Genomic DNA, 22,237 nt, shown 5'->3' on the forward strand with positions numbered 1-22,237 from the left:
ATAGGCTCCTTGGGTGCAATCCCAAAACAACTGGAGCACCACTTGAACACCATTGGCATTGACAAATTCGCTATTAGTCAATTGCAAAAGGCGGCCTTATTAGGAACTGCTTCCATCCTGCGACGATACCTGTAATACCATCAAACATCCACATCTGCCTATCCCAGGTCCTGGGTAAGGACTCGATAGGTAGACAAAATGCCAAATCCAGTCTGAACATCTGGCTGACTGTGCGATGATCAATAATAATAATAATAATAATAAAGTTGGAAGGGACCTTGGAGGTCATGTAGTCCAACCCCCTGCTCAGGCAGGAAACTCTATACCATTTCAGATAAATGGCTGTTCAGTCTCTTCTTAAAAACTTCCAGTGTTGGAGCATAAATACAAGCTGCTTGCCAAGGACCCATGTTTGGCTTATGTGATCGTGGGGATGCTGTAATGGTCATGAGTGTGAAAAACAGTTATAATTCATTTTTTTTCAGTGTCATTGTAAAATGATAGGATAAGATAACCTTTATTGTCATTTTTTACTGTGAGCACACTGGCCCATATTAAAAATGAAATTCTGCTGCCTGCTCTCAAAAGAAAGTATATATCTATCCATACACATACATAACACACATATACACATGCTATATACATACACACACACACATATATATACCTACACACACACACACACACACACATACATACATATATACCAGGATATGATCGGACTCGTGGTATGACTGCTTTATTTTATTGTTTTATCATTGTTTTAACTTTGTACGCCACCCTGAGTCCTTTGGGATTGGGCGGCATATAAATACTGAAATAAATAAATAAATAAATAAATGTATATATATATTTTCTGAGGTTTTTGCAGGTGTTTGTATGTAGGTCTTTGGTTATTCAGGTTTTCTCCCACGTAAAATTGGAAGTGTCTTGGCAACATTTCGACGAAGTCCCATTCGTCATCTTCAGGCTGGTGTTTTCAGCTTCAGCTTCAGCTTCACATTGCTCCTCGAAGCACGAAGCTGAAAACACCAGCCTGAAGATGACGAATGGGACTTCGTCGAAACGTCGCCAAGACACACACATATAAATATTAATCACTGTCCGTTTTGAATACATAATGGAAAGAGGAAGCTTGAGAGCTCACAAGGTTGATGCTATACAGAACAAAACTGTGACTGAATCTGGATGTTTTGCTTTGGATATCACGAAGCCTCCCCACAGAAGGTAACAAAGAAAACAGGTCATGAAGAGACAATCTTGCAGACCCCGCTCCAGCAACGTTTTTATGCTATGTCCTGGATGGAAGGGAGGGAATTGCCAATAATCTTTTCAAGCCATCCTCACCACTCTCTGCACCGCCTTCCTGTCTGAGGCAGCGATGCTTCCAAACTAGACAGTAATGCAATATGACAGGATGCTCTTGATCGTCCCTCTATAGAAAGTGGTAAGGACAGGGGAAGGAACTTTGAATGGTTATTAAGTGAATAGTTGTAAATTGAGGACTACCTGCAGGGAGTGGGCATGGTCCTTATTTGATCATTCTAAGGCAGAGGTCCCCAACCTTTTGGGCACCAGGGATCGGTTCTACAGACCGGAGAGTGCGTAGTTTTGTGTGCTGCCTGCATCCCACCGATGGGGCTTTTCTTGTTTGTGCGGCCCAGTTGCTGGCATGCTGCGGCCTGGTACTAGTCCATGGACCGAGGGTTGGGGACCCCTGCTCTAACGGAGATTCAGGAGAGGAAGAGGCCCATCTGGCTACTTGTAGGTCAGAATGTGTTGCAGACTTGAAAAGTTGCATTTGCCTCCCATGTGTTATCCGAAGAATCCTTTTAGATTCTTAATCAGAGGGGTATATTTATTAAATACATGTGTAGTGAACATATTAAAAAACCCCTCAAACGATGCCTTCAAATCAATGCCATCTCCTTAGGATCGCAGGAAGTCCTTGATTTAGTGACTGTTTGAAGTTACAACAGCATTGAAAAAACTGTTATGACCATTTTTCACACTTATGACCACTGCAGCATGCTCTGGTCACATGATGAAAATTCAGTTCATATTTATGACTGTTGCCGTGTCCTGGGGTCATGTGATCTCCTTTTGCTACCTTCTGACAAATAAAGCCAATGGGGAAGCCAGATTCATTTAATGACCATGTTACTAACTTAACAACTGCAATGATTCACTTAACAACTGTGGCAAGACAGGTCATAAAATGGGGCAAAATTCACTTAACAAATGTCTTGCTTAGCAACAGAAAATTTGGCTCAATTGTAGTCGTAAGTTGAGGACTACCTGTACAAACACGGAGTCTCTTCACAACAGGGCAAAAATAATTTGCTATAAAAAATATTTCCTTCTGCCTAGCATGTTTTTCAGCTTCTTATTATACACTACCTCCCATCCATTTACTAACCAGGTCTTGTCAGGCTTCAGTTCTGGGTCCCTATTAAAATTCTGTGAGCATATTAATTCTCTTAAAGAATTCAGTTCAGATCATAATTGAACATGAATTAAATAAAAACCATGTTTATTTTTTGTCCCAGCCCTAGCGAGTTGCTGGTATATATAGGTAGTCCTCACTTAACAACCTGTAAACTTAGTGCAATTTGATGTTACAATGGATTGCCCAAAAGATACTTATGACTCAGTTCCAGAATTCTGATGCTTGCACACCTTTCTGTGGTCACATGACCGGATTTTGGACACCTGTCAACCGCCTCACTTTTACGGTTGACTGCAGCCTTCTGAGATTGTCTGACTGCAATTTATGGCAATTTTTGCTGTTTTCTGGCCTTTTCAACCAGTTTCTGGCAAAAAAACCCCCCATAGGAATGAATGGACTCACTTTATGACCACTGAGCTTACTTTACAACTGTCGCAAAACAAGGTTGTAAAGTCAGGTTGGTCACATGGGTACCTCGACTTAATGACTGACATGGCTTACGATGGAAATTCTGGGCTCCATTACAGTTGCAAGTCAAGGACTATGGTGTGCAGCTCTCAGCACCCACTCAAAGGCTGAGTGGGCCTCTTGCTGAAAGTATAAGAACCACGGCTAAATTAACTTCTACCAGGGGTTGTAGAAGTTCTACACTGCAGATATGTAGATTAATGATGTAGGCAGCTGTCATATAGGGCTGTTTTTATAAGAGTGCCATGGAAGTTCTGGGCTGCTTTTATCTCAGATGAAGTGGTCCAAAACCCTGTTCCTCCCAACACCCCACCCTCATTAAAAACGTTCAACTGTATGAATTCAAGTTACCTTCATTCCCGATGCAGCTGCTGGCCCACTGGGATCCACTGCTTGCACGTGGCAGGGCTTAGTCCCTCGCACCACAAATCCCCACCCAACAGCATCACCTATAATCTTAAAGGAAAAGAAGAAGATGGCCACACTGAATCTTGTTAATAATCTCTTTCTCTCTCTTTCTCTCTTCTTTCTTTAAGCAAAGTAATGGCATTTGATGTTCAGTATTGATACAGTGATTTTAATCTACAGCCTTGCTTCATTCCTATCTAAAAATGGCTAAACCTCTCGGTAAAGTAGGTCATTCTGGAACAAATTCTTAGGTACAAGTACCTCCCTCTGTACGTGCACATGAAATCAGGAGATTGTGAGGTTTAGTCCTGGCTTAGGCATGGTGTTTTTGAGCCAATCACTCTCATTCAGCCAAAACCACTAGACAGGACTGTTGTGGGGAAAATATTATGTATATTCACCACCTTGAGTTACTTATAAAGCAATAAAGGCAGGATAAATATTGGAAGGAAGGAAGGAAGGAAGGAAGGAAGGAAGGAAGGAAGGAAGGAAGGAAGGAAGGAAGGAAGGAAGGAAGGAAGGAAGGAAGGAAGGAACAGTGAATATGAAGGCGTTCTAACTCTTATTTTGAGAGATCACAATAAACATCTTAAAGACAGAGTAAACATAGCTCATTTTTTAGTCCCTGCTTTCTTCAAATACTACATTCATCTATCTTAAAAAAAAAAAAAATCATCCACCCAACTTGCAGTGTACCTGCTGGAAATTATCCAAGACATTTACCCACGGATTCAACTTGTCTCTACAGTGAGGAGTAATATCTTTCCTTTGGGCCAGCAAAACAACAACAGTGTAAGGTGAAAAGTTTGTGAAGAAGCCCCCATTAACTCATCTATAGTGTTTTCTACATCTGCATTCCAAGAAGTGTCAAGAAAGCACAGCTTAATTGTAGGCAATTTTCCACCCGAGAGACCAAAAAGCAGAACTAATCTGAAGCCTTTATACTAAATAACTATAGATTAGTATATATGCTATCTTTGCTCAGATAATGCATATAAAGTGTTTCTTCTAAGTTGCAAAGTCTCCCATGTTCAAAATGTTTCTATACAAATGTGTTTGCATGCATATGGGTATGTGTACAGTATTCATATATATGTGCATATGTGTGTTTCTACCTTTATATCTGTATATGTATCTACTGTATCTGTATATAGGTAGTCCTCAAGTTATAACCATAACTGAGTCTAGCAATTACGGCCGTAAGTCATGACAGCGGTAAAGGGGGTTGCCATGCGACTGGGCCCAATTATATGACTTTTCCTGCAGCAGTCATTAAATGAACATCACGGTTATTATGTGAACTCATTGTTCACTTTGGGCTGTTTTTTCCCCAGAAACAGGAAGTAAATGCTAGTTTCTGACAAAACCGTTATAAATCATGATCACACAATTATGGGACACTACAAACGGCCATAAATGGAGCTGGCTGCTGAGTCCAAAAATGTCCTCACACGACTATGATGCAGAGTGACTTTGGAACTATAAAACCAGGTTGTAAGTCCCTTTTGGAGAGTCCGCCATAATTTTGAACAGGTGCTAAGTGATCGGTCATAAGTCAAGGACTACCTGTATATCTGTCCAGCTCATTTCTTGGCAACTGCATGCATGTGTTTGTGTAGTTTTCACTGGCAGCAATATCAAAGCAGCTTGCCATTGTCTTTTCCTAGCCTACTTCCTTGACATTTCTTGCTGGTGTCCCATCCAAGTACCAGCCCATTGCAACTCTGTTTAACTTTCTCCAGCTAGGCGCATAAAAACACATTGCCCTAATCTTTATATTAATCATATTTATAAGATGATTTCAAAATGAATGTGCTATTTCTATACAACTGCACGAAAATAGCCTTAGGATGTCAAATTACACCGTCAGGTTCAGCACCAGAAATTTAATAGCTAAAAGTCTAAGCCAGTGGTTCTCAACCTTTCTAATGCCGCGACCCCATCATACCGGGTGCCAGGGGCATGGCCAAAGAAAAGGGGGAAAAATGGTGGACAGCCTTGCTTGGCAACCCCCGTGAAATGGTCATTCGACCCCAAATGGGGTCCCGACCCACAGGTTGAGAACCACTGGTCTAAGCAATGGTTGCAACACTGCATAAACCTTTGTGGATAATAAACTATCAAATATAATAAATAAAGATATGAAACAGAAACTTACAGTGAATGTTTTCCGAGCATAAGGAGCCCCAGGCCTCAGAAGTTCCTCAGGAGTCACTGTTCTTTTTAGTACTGGGGGGGGGGGGAGGGAAGGAAAGACACCTAAATAAGATTTGGTTCTGATTATTCTTCAGAGAATGAAGTTGTTTCCAAATTAGGAGTATAATCTGGAATTGTCCAGCTTCATTCAGTTTATTTTTTTAACAAAGGTTATATTGCAACTTCTGATTTTTTCTTCTCTCAAAGATGACCTTTTCTGAGAACATGTTACTCTGTACCTGCTTTAAGAAGGAAACCATGGGCAATTTTTCACAACCGTCAAAGACATCAAATGTTCAATGACAACAAAGTGATTTATGGAGCACCCAAAATAATCCAAATGTGCTCAAACTATGAAGTTCTAAGGGAAAAAGCTGGTGAGCAGGAAGTGCCGTCTTGCCTCAGAAAACATATAATAAAAACTGAGCTGGTTACTGATTTGTGCTTCTCCTTTTCACAAAGTCTACAGGCGTGTTTTGGCATATGTGCACCTGCCCAGGAAATGCCCGGTTTCTGAGCATATAAATCAGGGGTCTTCAAACTTGGCCCTTTTATGACTTGTGGACTTCAACTCCCAGAATTCCTCAGCCAGCGTGCCTGGTTGAGGAATTCTGGGAGTTGAAGTCCACAAGTCATAAAAGGGCCACATTTGAAGACCCCTGATTTAAATCCAAAGAAACAAAACACAGTTACAACCTTGTATAGGTAGTCTTCGACTTATGACCATAATTGAGCCCAAAATTTCTGTTGCGAACATTTGTTCAGTGAATTTTGCCTCATTTTGTGACCTTTCTTGCCAGTTGTTAAGTGAATCACTGCAGTTGTTAAGTGAGTAACCTGGTTGTTAAGTGAATCTGGCTTCCCCATTGACTTTGCTTGTCAGAAGGTTGCAAAAAGGGATCACATGACCCCGGGACACGGCAACCGTCATAAATAGGAGTCAGTTGCCAAGTTTATGAATTTTGACCACACGGGGGATGCTGCAGTGCTCTTAAGGTGTGAAAAACGATCATAAGCCATTGTAACTTTGAATGGTCACTAAATAAACTGTTGTAAGTTGAAGACTACCTGTATAGCTACAGTGAAGAAGAGAGGAATGATGCTTTTATTTATAATACTACTACTACTACTACTACTAATAATAATAATAATAATGTTGGAAGGGATCTTGGAAGTCATCTAGTCCAACCCCCTGCTCAGGCAGGAAACCCTATACCATTTCAGACAAATGGCTGTCCAATCTCTTCTTAAAAACTTCCAGTGATGGGGCATTCGCAGCTTCTGGAGGCAGGTTGTTCCATATTCATTCATTTATCCTGCCTTCATTATTTTTACAAATAACTCAAGGCAGTGAACATATCTAATGCATTTTTCTCCTCTTATTTTCCCCACAACAACAACCCTGTGAGGTAGGTTGGACTAAGAGAGAGTGACTGGCCCCAAATCATCCAGCTGGCTTTCATGCCTAAGGCGGCACTAGAACTCACCACCTCGTTTCTAAGGTACTACCTTAACCAAGGAAACTGTCTGGTCCTGGATTAAAGTTGTGAACAGTGGATACAGATCATATTTTGCCCTTTGAATCCAGATCGCTTCTCAGTCCTAACTTTTTACATGCTTGTGGAGAAACTAATTAAGTAAAACATATACTTGAATGTCTATTGAGATTCTCAGTCATCAACATCATAGTTATCCCAAAGATGCTTTTTCACGAGGCAACTGGACTTCCTTCTTTTTCTTTGAAGACATTTTGCTTCTCATCCAAGAAGCTTCTTCAGCTCTGACTGGGTGGTGGGGAATGGAAGGACTTATACTCCTTAAAGACAGCTGTTCATCTGCATTCTTTCAGAAGGGAAACGTCTTTAAAGAAAAACAAGAAAGACCATTGCCTCATGAAAAAGCATCTTGGGGTATACTTGAATGCACTGTCTCCTGTTTTCTAGCTTTGTGTCTTAACCATTTCTGAACAACATCACAAGCACTGTTCAATAAACCCCAAAATGCTTTTTATTGCTTGGTCCATAGAAGTCCAGCAATAGTTCTAATGAACTGAAGTCAACACTTTTAACTACAAATGGATAACAACAGGCTGACATTCAGTGCCACTGAAACTGATGTGAAGAAGCTAACTGCGCAATCATTAACACAGCCAGCAACCCAGCATTTATACTTTATGCTGTTAGTTGTGAAGTCATGTCCGACCCATCGCGACCCCATGGACAATGTTCCTCCAGGCCTTCCTGTCCTCTACCATCTTCTCGAGTTCATTTAAGTTCACACCTACTGCTTCAGTGACTCCATCCAGCCACCTCATTCTGTCGTCCCCTTCTTCTATTGCCCTCAATCTTTCCCAGCATTAGACTCTTCTCCAGTGAGTCCTTCCTTCTCATTAGGTGGCCAAAGTATTTGAGTTTCAACTTCAGGATCTGGCCTTCTAAAGAGCAGTCAGGGTTGATCTCCTCTAGGACTGACTGGTTTGATCGCCTTGCAGTCCAGGGGATTCGCAGGAGTCTTCTCCAGCACCATAGTCCAAAGGCCTCAATTTTTTTGCGCTCAGCCTTTCTTATGGTCCAACTTTCACAGCCATACATTGCAACTGGGAAAACCATGGCCTGACTATACGCACTTTTGTTGGCAGGGTGATGTCTCTGCTTTTTAGTATGCTGTCTAGATTTGCCATAGCTTTCCTCCCCAGGAGCAAGCGTCTTTTAATTTCTTGGCTGCAGTCCCCATCTACGGTGATCTTGGAGCCCAAGAAGATAAAATCTGTCACTACCTCCTTTTCTTCCCCATCTATTTGCCAAGAATTAAGAGGGCTGGATACATTTATACTAAGCATAATGTCCAGAATAGGAAGGGAAATTACAGGTAGTCCTCGAATTACGACAATTGGGACCAGAATTTCTGTCGCTAAGCAAGGTGATGTTTAAGTGAGTTGCACCTGATTTTACGACCTTTTCTGCTACAGTTGTTAAGTGAATTGCTGCAGCTGAGCCACTCATGCGGGCGTTATGTGAATCCAGCTTCCCTTAATGACTTTTGCAATCATGATGAATACGTGCGCCCAGATTGTGATCATGGGATCGTGAGGAATGCTGTGATGGTCATAATTATGAGGATTGGTTGTAAGTCACTTATTTTTCAGGGCTATTATCATTTTGAACGGTCACGAAACAAATGGTTGTAAGTCAAGGACTACCTGTGGGAGGAAATATATCTAGAACGGGGTAGGCAACCTTGGCTCTTTTATGAGTCGTGGACTTCAAACTCCCAGAATTCCTGAGCCAGCCATGCTGAGGAGAAAGGGAGAGGTTTCCATGCTGAGTCATGCTGGCTCAGGAATTCTGGGAATTGAAGTTCACGATTCATAAAAGAGCCAAGGTTGCCTATCCCTGATCTAGAATCACAAAATCAGTCATGCTTCTGAGTTCCTCAGATGATTAAAGCGCCTTCTATCACACAATTGAAAACTACAGAAACTGTGCTGAAGTTGGTAATGCACAACCAGTCTGATCTGAAAAAGGAGAAGCCCAAATTATTTCTTCCTAGTCAAAATTTTCCTTAGAATCAGCATATTTTTATCCTTTTATTTCGAAGCCCAGAATTGAGTTATCTTTCAACTTTCTGGAAGTACAGGAAATCGCTTAGAACAAAAATAGGCTGATGGCAGCTTTCATCTTGTTCAATAAGGGCTTGTCAGATACAAATTGATGTGACAGCTGAAAGAGTTTTGTGGCTCCTCTCAGTCCTAGCGTCATCTCTTTGTTGTTTCCCCTTTCATGTGCTCCTTGTTTCATTCATAGCTCCACATAAATCAATCTGCCTGGGCTGTGAATTGCACAGTTGAGATGGGTGGCTATGGAAATAAAATAAATAAAAAATAAATTGTAAAATAAACCTACAGACCGATCTACAATTGAGAAGTCAAACCAGGCAGAAAACATTGTTTTTTAATCTGATTCTGAGATGATTTTGCCTCCATTCTACATACATACTCTAGTTTCAGTGATTTGGGGTTTTAGCTAATTGCTTCTCCAGGAAAGTTTTTTATTCTGGTATTGCTTTGCCTACAGAAGACAGCATTTGTCAAGCGTTCAGCCATGCACATACCTCAATTTGGTTTTTTTTAAACAAAAAATCCACTAACGGGAGACAAATAAAAAATAATAAAAACCCTTCAGGCAGCCTCTGCAATCTAGAACCATATTCTAGGCTTGATAATTTGAAGAAGTGTGGACTTCAACTCCCAGGATTCCCCAGGCAGCATACTGGCTGGGGAATTCTGGGATTTGAAATCCATATATCTTCATGTTGTCCAAGTTGAAAAGCACTGACCTAGAAGCATCTCTAATTTCTAACCAGCACTTGAGAGACACAGCAGCAGTCTTCTCCTCACTGTCTACTCACATATTATCACTGCTGTGAATTCAACAAAGACAGCGTTGAATGTTAGATGAAGGATGACCATATGGGAATCCATGAAGAATTGCTTGTAAAATCAAATGTATTGCTGCTTAGTCAATGTTCGCAAACACTGTAGACTATGTGCTGAAACACGGCAAGACAAGTGGTTGCCTTTGTGCCATCAACCTAAGAAAAATCTATTAGCCTAGAAGTCTAATTGAATAATGTGGTTACTCTGGTTTTTTGCTGGGCACCTATGTAGTCAATAGTGCTTTGGGAACCCAGCTTAAGGATGTTTTCAAGCATGGCTCTTCTAAATGGAAAAATCATATCCAAACCAGCACTCTATGCAATATATCTGTTGCTGGAAAAGACAGCAATAGCTAAGGTGACCAATCGTCCTCCTTTAGGGAGGACATTCCTTCTTTTGTAATTTCTGTCCTCTCGAAAAGTGTCCTCCTACATGTCCTCCTTTTCGATATTTGAAGACTAATCTGTAAATCTCCGTATTCGATTGATGCCAAGCCGATCCGTTCCGTGTGATATGACGTATTTGTATTTGACATGACGATTCGTCAAGGCTCGGTACGGTGCAGCAAGACATGATTATGAGACGCATGCACTCCACATAGGAGAATTGTTTTGAGAGAGTGCGTCACACACAAGTGGCTTTGTTTACTTCTTACCGAAACACGACACGGCACACACGCATGCATTAGACTCACTTTTTTTTTCTTCATTTGTGTCCTCCTTCTCATCGTAAAAAAGTTGGTCACTTTACAATAGCACTTAAATTATATACCGCTCCATAGCGCTTTACAGCATTCTCTGAGCAGTTTACAAGGTCAGCATATTGCCCACAACAATCTGAGTGCTCATTTTACCAAGCTCAGAAGGATGGAAGGCTGAGTCAACCTCAAGCCTATCAAGATCAAATTGTGGGCAGAATTAACCTGCAATACTGCATTCTAACCACTGCGCCACCAGGGTTCCAGAGATCACTTCCCACAATTTATTTTTCCACATTGTCTAGCAAACCCCTGATTCTCAAATGAAACTCTTTCTCCTTCAAATCCACTAGTAATAATTTGGCTTCTATTCCAACAGTCTATTGCAGGGGTCTTCAAACTTGGCCCTTTTATGACTTGTGGACTTCAACTCCCAGAATTCCTCAGCCAGGCATGCTGGCTGAGGAATTCTGGGAGTTGAAGTCCACAAGTCATAAAAGGGCCAAGTTTGAAGATCCCTGATCTATTGTTTATTTTTTGATTTCTATAGCTGACCATCTCAACAAGTAAGTCTGGAAGGCTTAACACAGGACAAAATAAATGTACATGACATCAAATAAAACGGCTACTAGGATGTTAATACAACCAGGAAACGGGACTCTTAACACATTCAGGGCCTCAGGCCAGGGCACACAACCAAGTCTTCACAGCCTTACAATATTTTTATTTTATTGTGCCAATAATAATGTACACGTGATCTAAAATGCTAGAATGTTTTATCATTTAAACACCCCAGCTTATCTGACATAGCTTATCAGGGTTCTCTTTAGCTTGGCATGCTAGCTTTGAAAGTGCCCAGTGTGTTTGTTTATTTAACTATTGGGAGCCTGTAGACATTCAGTTCCACGTCTTTGAATGGAAATTGTACAGGTCTCCAAAAAATATTGTATAACGTGGGGTTGCCCCTTGTAGGGCTTAGCCTACAGTTGTCTAGACAGGTTTGATTATTTGCTCTACAAAGACAGACAGGTAGTGACTTTTGCTTTATTAAATATACATTTTATTTAATTACTTGCATCACAAGCATGTAAAAATGTTAGGACTGTGCACGGATCTGGAGGGCAAAATAAGATTAGGAGTTCATCTGTATCTACCGTTCATAACCTTAACCCAGGACCAAACAGTTTCCTTGGTTAAAGTGGTGGCCTAGAAACAAGGAGACTGTGAGTTCTAGTCCTGCTTTAGGCATGAAAGCCAGCTGAGTGACTTTGGGCCAGTCACTCTCTGATCCCAACCCACCTCACAGGGTTGTTGTTGTGGGGAACATAGGAACAGGAAGGTGGGTTATATAAGTTCTCCATCTTGAGTTACTTCTAAAACATACAAAGAACGGCTACGGGATTTGGGTCTGGCTAGTCTAAGGACAAGAAGAAATAGGGGAGATATGATAGGAGTGTTCCAGTATCTGAGGGGCTGCCACGAAAGCACCAGATGGAAGGACGAGAAACAATGGTTGGAAACTGACCAAAGAGAGAAGCAATCTGGAACTGAGGAGAAATATCCTGACAGTAAGGACAATCAACCAGTGGAACAGTTTGCCTCCAGAAATCGTGGGCACTCCATCACTGGAGATTTTTAAGAAGAGACTGGACATCCACCTGTCTGAGACGATATAGATTCTCCTGCTCGACTAGAAGACTAGACTAGAGCTGGACTAGAAGACCTCCAAGGTCCCTTCCAGCTCTATTCTATTCTATTCTATTCTATTCTATTCTATTCTATTCTATTCTATTCTATTCTAGGGTGAGTTAACAAATCTAAACAAAACAGTAAAGTAAATGTTAGATATCAAGCTGGCTGGGGAATTCTGGGAGTTGAGCTCCACATATCTTAAAGCTGCCCAGTTTCAAAAACATGGCTTTAAAGGGTTCCTGACAGGTGTTATGTGCACACCTAGATATCTTCTAAATCCAAAAATCTGTGCAGCCCTAAACGAGGACTACATTCTGCTAATTCAAACTCAGCTTCTGGTTTCTAAATGTTATTTTCAACCAAACAAGAATGGATTGCTGTTGCCTCCTGCCCGGATGTAAGATTTAGAGGGGCAGGAGTGGGGGTGGGAGAGATATACTGAGCATAAAGCTAGTAAGTTACGCAACCAAATATCTTTATAAAAGCATTTTTATACTGAGCTATAAGGAGGTCCCCAAGTATCAAGGATATGACTTGAAGCTATATGTAAGCTTTAATTCTGCCTGGGATGGTAATGATTCCTCCAAAGTTATTAATTTCTGCTCAAACAGCCATTTCCAACCCATTTTCACCATTGGAAACAAAAAAAAGGGTTAAATTTGCTCTCTAATAAATAGCCACAATCAACCATCATCACATTCCCCAGCCCAGTAGCTGCTACTTGCATTTTTTTTTTAAAGAAACAGAATGTGCACATAATTACATGCAATAATGCAGACCCCCTAAACCAGAGCTAGGCAACCTTGGCTCTTTTATGACTCTTGGACTTCAACTCCCAGAATTCCTGAGCCAGCATGGCTGGCTCAGGAATTCTGGGAGTTGAAGTCCACGAGTCATAAAAGAGCCAAGGTTGCCTACCCCTGCCCTAAATTATCACTGTTGCAAACATGCTTCAGCATCCTACCAGATTTTGGGTTGCAGAGGACAGGTGGGCTGCTGCCGAGGGTCGGGCTGCTGCTGAAGTACCCGCTGCTGCCACAGCTGCTCATGCTACTCCGTCTGACCGCAGAGACAATCTTGATCTCCTTGCTGGGGCTCACTGACCAAACCAAAGAGGGAGATTTATGTAGAAGACAAGAACCAAGCTTGGGTCTCTTACTGTTTTCCATATATTCCTCTGTCACTTAAGAATCCTATTATAGTTAACCCTCATGGAATGACCACTCGTTCAGCGACCATTTGAAGTTATGATGGTGCTGAACAAGGTAGATATATGATTAGTTGTTGCACTTAATAAACCTTTTGCCCTCCTCTTCTGTACATTCTAAAAGGGGCGTGATGGCTCCAGCAGTTAAAGATGCTGGAGAGCTGATAGCCCAGGTTTGAGACCCGAGCGTCATGCGATGGGGTGAGCTCCCGTTACTTGCCTCAGCTCCTAGCAGTTCGAAAGCATGAAAATGCAAGTAGATAAATAGGTACCACTTTGGTGGGATGGTAACAGCGTTCCATGCACTTTTGGCATATAGCCATGCTGGCTATATGACCACAGAAAGGATCTTTGGACAACGCTGGCTCCCTCGGCCAAGAAACAGAGATGAGCACTGTGTCTTAGAGTCAGACACGACTGGATAGGGGGAAACCTGTACTTTTTCTGTGCATTCTAGTCTAACTAGACTTTGATTTTGCAATGTTTCTCACTGGCTGTGTGAAAAGTAATTGTCTTAAGACCACTGATGTAAGCAATCTGCTACATGGGAGGAAGAAAACATGGAGTGAGAAAGAAGTGGGTATGGATGATAGAATAAGTGTGTCCCACTCTGCTTTCTTACCCATTGTACTACCCATCAGGTGGCTGCTAAAAGACTGTAACACTAAGAGTACAGGTAGCCCTTGACTTACAACCATTTGTTTAGTGACTGTTTGAAGTTACAACAGCACTGAAAGCAGCAACTTATGACCCTTTTTAAAACTTAACAACTGTTCCAGCATCCCCATGGTCATCTGATCAAAATTCAGGCATTTGGCAACTGGCTCATATTTATGACAGTTACAATGTCCTGGGATCATGTGATTTATCATTTTGCAACCTTCTGACGAGCAGAGTCAATGGGGAAGCCAGGTTCACTTAACAATCATATTACTAAGTTAACAATTGCAGTGATTCACTAAACAACTGTGGCAAGAAAAGTCGTAAAATGGGGCAAATCTCACTTAACAACTCTCTTGCTTAACAATGGAAATTTTGGGTTGGGTCATAAGTCGAGGACTACCCATAAAGAATAAAGATGTTTGCCCACATTTGGTTTCCTGTACTTAGCACTAACTCTCCAAAAGTTCAGATGGAGATCTGTCCTATCACCAGATGCTTCAACAGAGAATTGCCAGGGATAAGAATTTTTGCCTGCAGGGTGTATTCCCTGCCGCATCCTTTTGTCAAGAATTAAAGGCCAACACCCTGGTATAATTAACAGCAATGAACTTCATGTGAATACACAAAAATTTCCTGGAACCGTTTCACTTCCTAAGGCGTTGAAAGCAAAATACACCTCTTCAGGCGAAACTGGTCATAAACACAATTTTGGACAATGTATTTGCTTGACATGTAAGCCTCTCTTGTAACAAGTTTGGGGACTCAGGTGCCAATACAAGGAGTGTCGTAAGAGTGGGGAACCTGATTTTGTAAAAGAGCTGTCTTCCCTTGAGCAAAATCAGACAAGGGCTGCCCGCTGTCTATGTATAGCAAAAGGAAAGGAAAGAAGCAAAAAAAACCAAATAAACACCCTTTCTCCAAGTACGCTCAGAAATTACCAATGTTTTTAAAAGGAAACTTGTCACGAATCAAATCTAGTACTGGGATATAGTACCAGGCTGGCTGAATCAACGTTCTGAGTCAGAATAAGGCAGATTCTTATCTCTATCTGAGAACTTAGAAAGCAAGCAGAAAATATGGAACTGGGTACAAGACTTCACCCAGATCTCAAACATGAAGGTCAGTAGGACATAGCTCTTTGATTATTTTAATTTTATTATAGATACTAGAAAAGATGTAATTAGGGCAGAAAACCAGCAGTCGCCAGGTATTAGCCTGAAGCCATCAAAATATGAGCCCAGATTCAAACCTTGCATTTCTTGTTCCCCACCTGTGTATCATGATAGACAGCAAGCTGTTTATTTCTCAGTGATGGACACTTGTGCACTGTTACTGTATAGGCCTGCTTAATCTCTGATTTTTTGGGAGGTCTGACCTTGGTCCTTCCGGTTTTCCTATATGGTATCCAAACCATGCAATACTTCAAAAACAATTACCCATCTTTTGAGCTGCATCCGGAAATACTGGATGTTATTTAAACATGCTGTACAATATGAGACATTGAACCAGTTCCTATGCATACAGATAGTCCTCGACTTACAACTTGGTGATTGCCCAAAGTATGACAGACTTGCCAAAAACTACTTACGATTCTGAAGTTCCAACAGCAAGTGACCACTTTTTACAGCTGTTTGCAGCATTGCACAATCACGTGGCTGGGCTTTACAATGTTTTTTTCCCAGAAACTGGTGTTTACTTCCAGTTTTCATTTAATGACCGCAGCATTTGCTTTATGGCTGTAGAGTTCATTTTATTACTGTGGCGATTTTCTCAAGGTCATAAAATTGTTATCTGGTCATGTGACGACCCACTTTACAACGGTCATAATTTGTGACTGTAGTTGTGGGACTCAATTATGGTCATAACTCAAGGACTACCTGTAGTTCCATTTACCCTCCAGCTCTAATCAAACATATTATACCTGAGAGGAAAGTGGCATGTTTTTTGGGGTCATGATTTTGCTTCCGCAGGCAAAAGGGACTATCATGGCTCTCGGGCACCAAGTGAGACTTCTCGGTAAGCAGTTCCATCAGTCTTCTCCTGCGGCGGAAATTCATCCGGAACTGATAGAGCAGGTTGCTATCCATAAAATGGTGTTTGTTGGACACTAGAGGCAGTTAAGAAAGACAAGGAAAGCCTTCATTTTAGCAGAGTGGAAAAATTAGGAGGGAACCTCTGTACCAGGGGTAGGCAACCTTGGCTCTTTTATGACTTGTGGACTTCAACTCCCAGAATTCCTGAGCCAGCCATGCTGAGGAGGTTTCCATTCTAAGCCATGCTGGCTCAGGAATTCTGGGAGTTGAAGTCCACGAGTCATAAAAGAGCCAAGGTTGCCTACCCCTGCTCTATACCTTGCAACGAGAAAAGGATACTCAGTGTTCACCCAAAAGTAATGTTAGCAATAATTGTAGGCATACGATATTTCTGGCCAGTTCATTTTGGGAAATCAGTGATACAGTTTAATATTTGCAATGCTCTTTAGTGCTGGACGGGAAGCAGATTCCATACTTGAATTCTTTCCTATATAATTACTTTCTCAGCTCTTGCTTACATCACTCACAACTATCAGACGCTCTCCATTTCTATATGATAATTGAGGAATAGATTTCGTTCCCCAATGGTTGGTTTTCTTTTCATTGTACAACAGTGTTTCATCCTGACAAATAAACTTTCATTTTAAAACTCCAGCACTGATCTCCTTGTTCTAGTTGAAATAGAAAAAGATCCAAATTTACCATGGGATCCCCAAGTTTGCTGAAAAAGCTGTATTTTGAGAGCCTTATGGAAAGCTGTAAGAGTCGGGGCTAACATCATCTTGAAACAGGTAATATTCCAGAGCATTGGTGCTACAGCAGAAAAGGCTTGCTTCTAGGACGAGACCAGCAGCAGGCCTCTCCTGCCAGATCTGATGCAATAGGTGCAGGTAACACCGAAGAGGTCACCTGGCCTTATGCCATATAGGACTTTAAAGGACTACAAAGGTCAAAACTAAGAACCAACGTTTGGTTCATGATTGTTCCAAAAGCCTGCCAAAAAGGCCAAATTTAAAAATCCAAGGTTTTAAGAACATGCCCTCAAGGATTTCAGTCAAGGGCCTTTCCTACCCCTTAACTGGAAAAATCAAGGGTCTGTCAAGTAGAAGCCAAGTTGAGATATATCTAGGTTTAATCTAGTGGCGCAGTGGTTAGAATATAGTACTGCAGGCTTATTCTGCTGACTGCCGGCTGCCAGCAGTTTGGCAGTTCGATTCTCACCAGAGCAAGGTTGACTCAGCCTTCCATCCTTCTGAGGTTGATAAACTGAGGACCCAGATTGTTGGGGGCAATATGCTGAGTCTGTAAACGGCTGAGGGCTGTAAAGCACAGTGAAATGGTATATAAGTCTAAGTGCTATTGCTATTAAAGTAGCCCTGTTCAGCTAGGGCTGGCTGTTCCTCCATGATTCCAACCACAGAAGTTGAAATCTACAGACAACAGGAAAAAGGATTAAAAAAAAAAAAAAAGCTAAGCTGCACACAGTACAGCAGCTGAAAGCACCAAGACTTTTGTACCCCTGTTCTGCTGTTTTGTCCTTAGTAATCTTAGATTACTAAGCCAACCCAACTCTCTAAAATTGGAGAAAACTCCCTAATAGCAGCTGATATACCTTTAAACAGCTGTAAGTGGAGGAAGAGATAGGTAAAGATTCATGGATGCACCAGCATGCTTCTGATATGTGCCAAGACCTCTCATAATCCTGAACAAAGTTCTAGTTTTTGTTTGTTTTAACCACATAGGGAGATAAATACACACTTGATCTTAGCGAAAAGGCTTTGAAGCTGAATAACAGTTTGTCTTTAGAATTAGTAGAATATACATCAACATTTAGTCAGTGAAAACAGTCACTTGATTCAAAGTGGGCAGAGACCGAGCGGAGATAGAGAATTGACTCTCCATGCGTCAGTAGAAAAATCTAATAAAATAATAACTATCTAGCCCAGCTTTCTCAGGGATAAGGCTATTGTTATATAGACTGAACTCTATCCAAAACCAGAATCTTGTGTAAGCTTATGCAGCGTGATACCTTCCAGATGTTTTGGACAACAAACAGTAACACTATTCATGTTAGATGGGTCTGATGAGAACTGTAATGCAAAACCTTTGGTAGGCACCAAGCTTCTTGCCATTTCAGCAAGCAAGCACTATGTATTTGATTAGTACACTACTCAGTGTTCTGGATTTGATTTTAAGGAGGTGCATATGGAACAGGCACATAACACCTGTCTATAACTCCTTAATCCAAAGATACATTTTCCTGGATTGCATGACAGATGAAGTGAACAGCAGTATGAACCAGGGAAAAGACACAGTTGCTGACAGGTGCTTTATTTGAATGACTTCATGCTGCAATCTTGTTCGCTATCTTAGAAGTCACAGTGAAATGATAAGATCACACATAGGAAGCATTTGATCTTTTAAAATGGTTACTCCAATGCTAAGTGTTCATTATTGTTCAGCCACTTTTAAAATAAGAACTTATTCAAAGCTGGGATACAATGGCAAATAGGTGGGTAGGTAGATAGATAGAGATGGATGTAATTATGTGGACATAAAGATACAGATATATATAGATATAATAGATATAGATAGGGAGGGAGGTAGATGGATAGGTAGACACATAGATAGATAGATAAACATTTGGGTAATCTAACAAGGAAAATCCATTTGATTATTCTTCATGTTTATTCAGCATGTTATCTGAAGTTCTGGAAGATCCTTGTCCTTTGGTATGAAGATCCCGCTGACCAGTGGACCTATAGTTCCAAATTAATTTATAATCCTGCTATATTCCTGTAATGTTAGGTTGATGATGGCATGTTTTAAAAACCTAATTTCTCTTCCTGACAATCCTTATTGCAGCAGCGTTTTTTTAAGTCACACATGGACCATTTTATTTGTTCTCCTTAATACCACTTTACAATGCCTTGGTAAGGCCACACTTGGAATACTGCATCCAGTTTTGGTCACCACGATGTAAAAAAGATGCTGAGACTCTAGAAAGAGTACAGAGAAGAGCAACAAAGATGATTAGGGCACTGGAAGCTAAAACATATGAGGAACAGTTGCTGGAATTGGGTATGTCTAATTTAACGAAGAGAAGGACGAGGGGGACATGATAGCAGTGTTCCAATATCTCAGGGGCTGCCACAAAGATGAGGGAGTCAAGCTATTCTCCAAAGCACGTGAAGGCAGGACAAGAAGCAATGGATGAAACCCACATTAAGAGACTTTATGGGGTTTTAGTTGAATTGGACTCAGAAACGGAACTAATTAAAGATTGTATGATTAGATGGGCGCAGAATTTTGGTGAGCCAGTTTCATTGGACACCTGGGAAACTATTTGGGTGAGAAATGTCAAATTTACTCAAGCACAGAACTTAAGGGAGAATTTTTATAAAATGTTTTATAGATGGCACCTTGATCCACAAAAAATGTCTTATATGTATCCTGACGTGCAACCCAAATGTGGAGATGTGGTTATAAGGAGGCTTCCTATTATCATATTTGGTGGTCATGCAGAGAGATAAAAGCATTTTGGATTAAAATATGGTGGAATATCCAGAGAATTTTTAGAAGGAGGGTAAAATTTACTCCGCAATTATTTTTGTTAGGTATTGTTACAAATTGTGATACAAAGGAGGTTGTATTGATGTTAAATTTGATCACAGCCGCTAGGCTGTTAGTAGGACAATATTGGAAGAAGGAATCCTTGCCTACATTGCAGGAATGGTTTCTTAAAGTAGCTTATCTGGCGGAAATGGCAAAGATCTCGGCTTTCTTAAAGCAACAAACGCAAGAGAAGTTTTTTGCTGTTTGGGATAAATGGATAAAATTTATACAATTTAGATTGGGTATACAAAAATATTATATAGTTTTTTCATAAGTTTTATTTTAATATATATTATAGATAATTTTTTTATATATATAAATATAAAGTTTTTAATTTAATTTTTATTTTTATTTTTTAAGCCTATATTCTGCTCTGGGAAGCTCAGGGGGGGGGGAAGGGAGGGTTTTTTTGTTTTTTTTTTTTTTTTTTGGAGGGCTGGGGGATGGGTTTTTTTTTTTTTTTATTTAATATATGTATTTTTTAGTTTTATTTTTCTGTATATGTTGCCTTTTGTTTTGTATTACTTTTCTTTTTTTGTAAAATTTATAAAACTTTCAATAAAAAAAAAAAAAAAAAAAAAAAAGAAGCAATGGATGGAAACTAACCAGAGAGAGAAGCAACCTAGAACTAGGAGAAACTTCCTGACAGAACAATTAAGCAGTGGAACAACCTGCCTCCAGAAGCAGGTGAATGCTCCAACACTGGAAGTTTTTAAGAAGAGACTGGACAGCCATTTGTCTGAAATGGTATAGGTTTCCTGCCTGAGCAGGGGGTTGGACTCGATGACCTCCAAGGTCCCTTCCACATTATTATTATGATCATCGCACAGTCAGCCAGATGTTCAGACTGGATTTGGCATTTTGTCTACCTATCGAGTCCTTACCCAGGACCTGGGATAGGCAGATGTGGATGTTTGATGGTATTACAGATATCGTCGCAGGATGGAAGCAGTTCCTAATAAGGCTGCCTTTTGCAATTGACTAATAGCGAATTTGTCAATGCCAATGGTGTTCAAGTGGTGCTCCAGTTGTTTTGGGATTGCACCCAAGGAGCCTATGACTATTGGTACTACCCTTGCTTGCTTTTGCCACAGTCTTTCTATTTCTATTTGTAGGTCTTTGTATTTTGTTATCTTCTCCAGTTCTTTCTCTTCTATTCTGCTATCTCCAGGCACTGCCACATCCACTATCCAGACTTTTTTGTCTTTCTTATCGACAATTGTTAAGTCTGGGGTGTTATGTTGCAGGTGCTTGTCTGTTTGAATTCTGAAGTCCCAAGAGCAGTTTAATTTTATCATTTTCTATGACTTTCTCTATTTTATGATTCCACCAGTTTTTGCTTACAGGCAAATGATATTTTTTGCAGATCTTCCAATGCACCATTGTTGCTACTTTGTCATGCCGCTGCTTGTAATCAGTTTTTGCAATCTTCTTGCAACAGCTTACCAAGTGGTCCACTGTTTCTTCAGCTTCTTGGCATAGGCGGCACTTACTGTCTGTTGCTGTCTTCTCAATTTTGACTTTGTATGCATTTGTCCTTAAGGCTTGGTCTTGTGCAGCCAGAATTAGTCTCTCGGTCTCTTTCTTCAATTTTCCTGCTCTTAGCCATTGCCAGGTTTTATTATTATCTGCTTTCCCAGCTATTTTTTCATGTATTGGCCATGTAGTGCTTTGTCTTCCCATGCCTCTATTCTGTTCTTCATTTGGTCTTTCTTGAAGGCCATTTTGGTCTCTCCAGTAGTTAGTAAGCCTTCCTGATATACTAATTTCAGTGCATCTTCATCATTGTTCTTCAGATATTCTTCCAAAGCCATTTTTTCTTCTTCAACCATCGGATGTACTTGTAGCATTCCACGCCCACCTATGTGCCTTGGTAGATAAAGTCTATCAATGTCACTGCGTGGATGAAGGGCATGATTCATTGTCATTATTTTTCTGGTCTGCCTATCCATTGCTTTTAGTTCTGCTTGAGTCCAGTCCACTATTCCCGCTGTGTACCTAATGACTGGGATTGCCCAGGTGTTGATTGCCTTTATGGTATTTCCTCCATTGAGTTTGGATTTTAAGATTTTCTTCACTCTCTTGATGTATTCACCTCTAATCTTTTTCTTGACTTCAGTGTGCTTGATGTTGTCAGCTTGAAGGATACCCAAGTATTTGTAGTATTCTTCCTCATCCATACTCTTAATGTTATTTTCGTGGGGCATCTTGATTCCTTCAGTTTTCACTATTTTTCCTTGTTTGATAGTAAGTGTGGCACATTTGTCCAAGCCAAACTCCATTACAATATCTTTGCTATATATACGGACAGTGTTGAGCAGCGATTCTATTTCAGATGATGTTTTTCCATACAGCTTCAGATCATCCATGTAAA

At 40.7% G+C, this 22,237-nt stretch overlaps 1 protein-coding gene across 4 annotated transcripts in view; it reads right to left on the reverse strand.

Moving 5' to 3' along the window:
• Window positions 1-22,237, reverse strand: part of DEPTOR (DEP domain containing MTOR interacting protein) — an 86,225-nt gene that overhangs the window by 15,416 nt on the left and 48,572 nt on the right. For 3 of the 4 annotated variants that reach the window (XM_039365087.1, XM_039365088.1, XM_039365089.1), the window contains 4 exons: window positions 16,137-16,322; window positions 13,310-13,444; window positions 5,484-5,554; window positions 3,269-3,373 (listed from right to left, as the gene is read on the reverse strand). In XM_039365087.1, the coding sequence (XP_039221021.1) occupies window positions 3,269-3,373; window positions 5,484-5,554; window positions 13,310-13,444; window positions 16,137-16,322 (497 nt within the window). The remainder of the gene's footprint in view (window positions 1-3,268; window positions 3,374-5,483; window positions 5,555-13,309; window positions 13,445-16,136; window positions 16,323-22,237) is intronic. The other variant, XM_039365090.1, reaches the window with a different exon arrangement.

The sequence above is a fragment of the Crotalus tigris genome, unplaced genomic scaffold (genome assembly GCF_016545835.1).
Source record: "Crotalus tigris isolate CLP2741 ecotype Arizona unplaced genomic scaffold, ASM1654583v1 scf7180000019953.484404808:943566, whole genome shotgun sequence".
Lineage (NCBI taxonomy): Eukaryota > Metazoa > Chordata > Lepidosauria > Squamata > Viperidae > Crotalus > Crotalus tigris.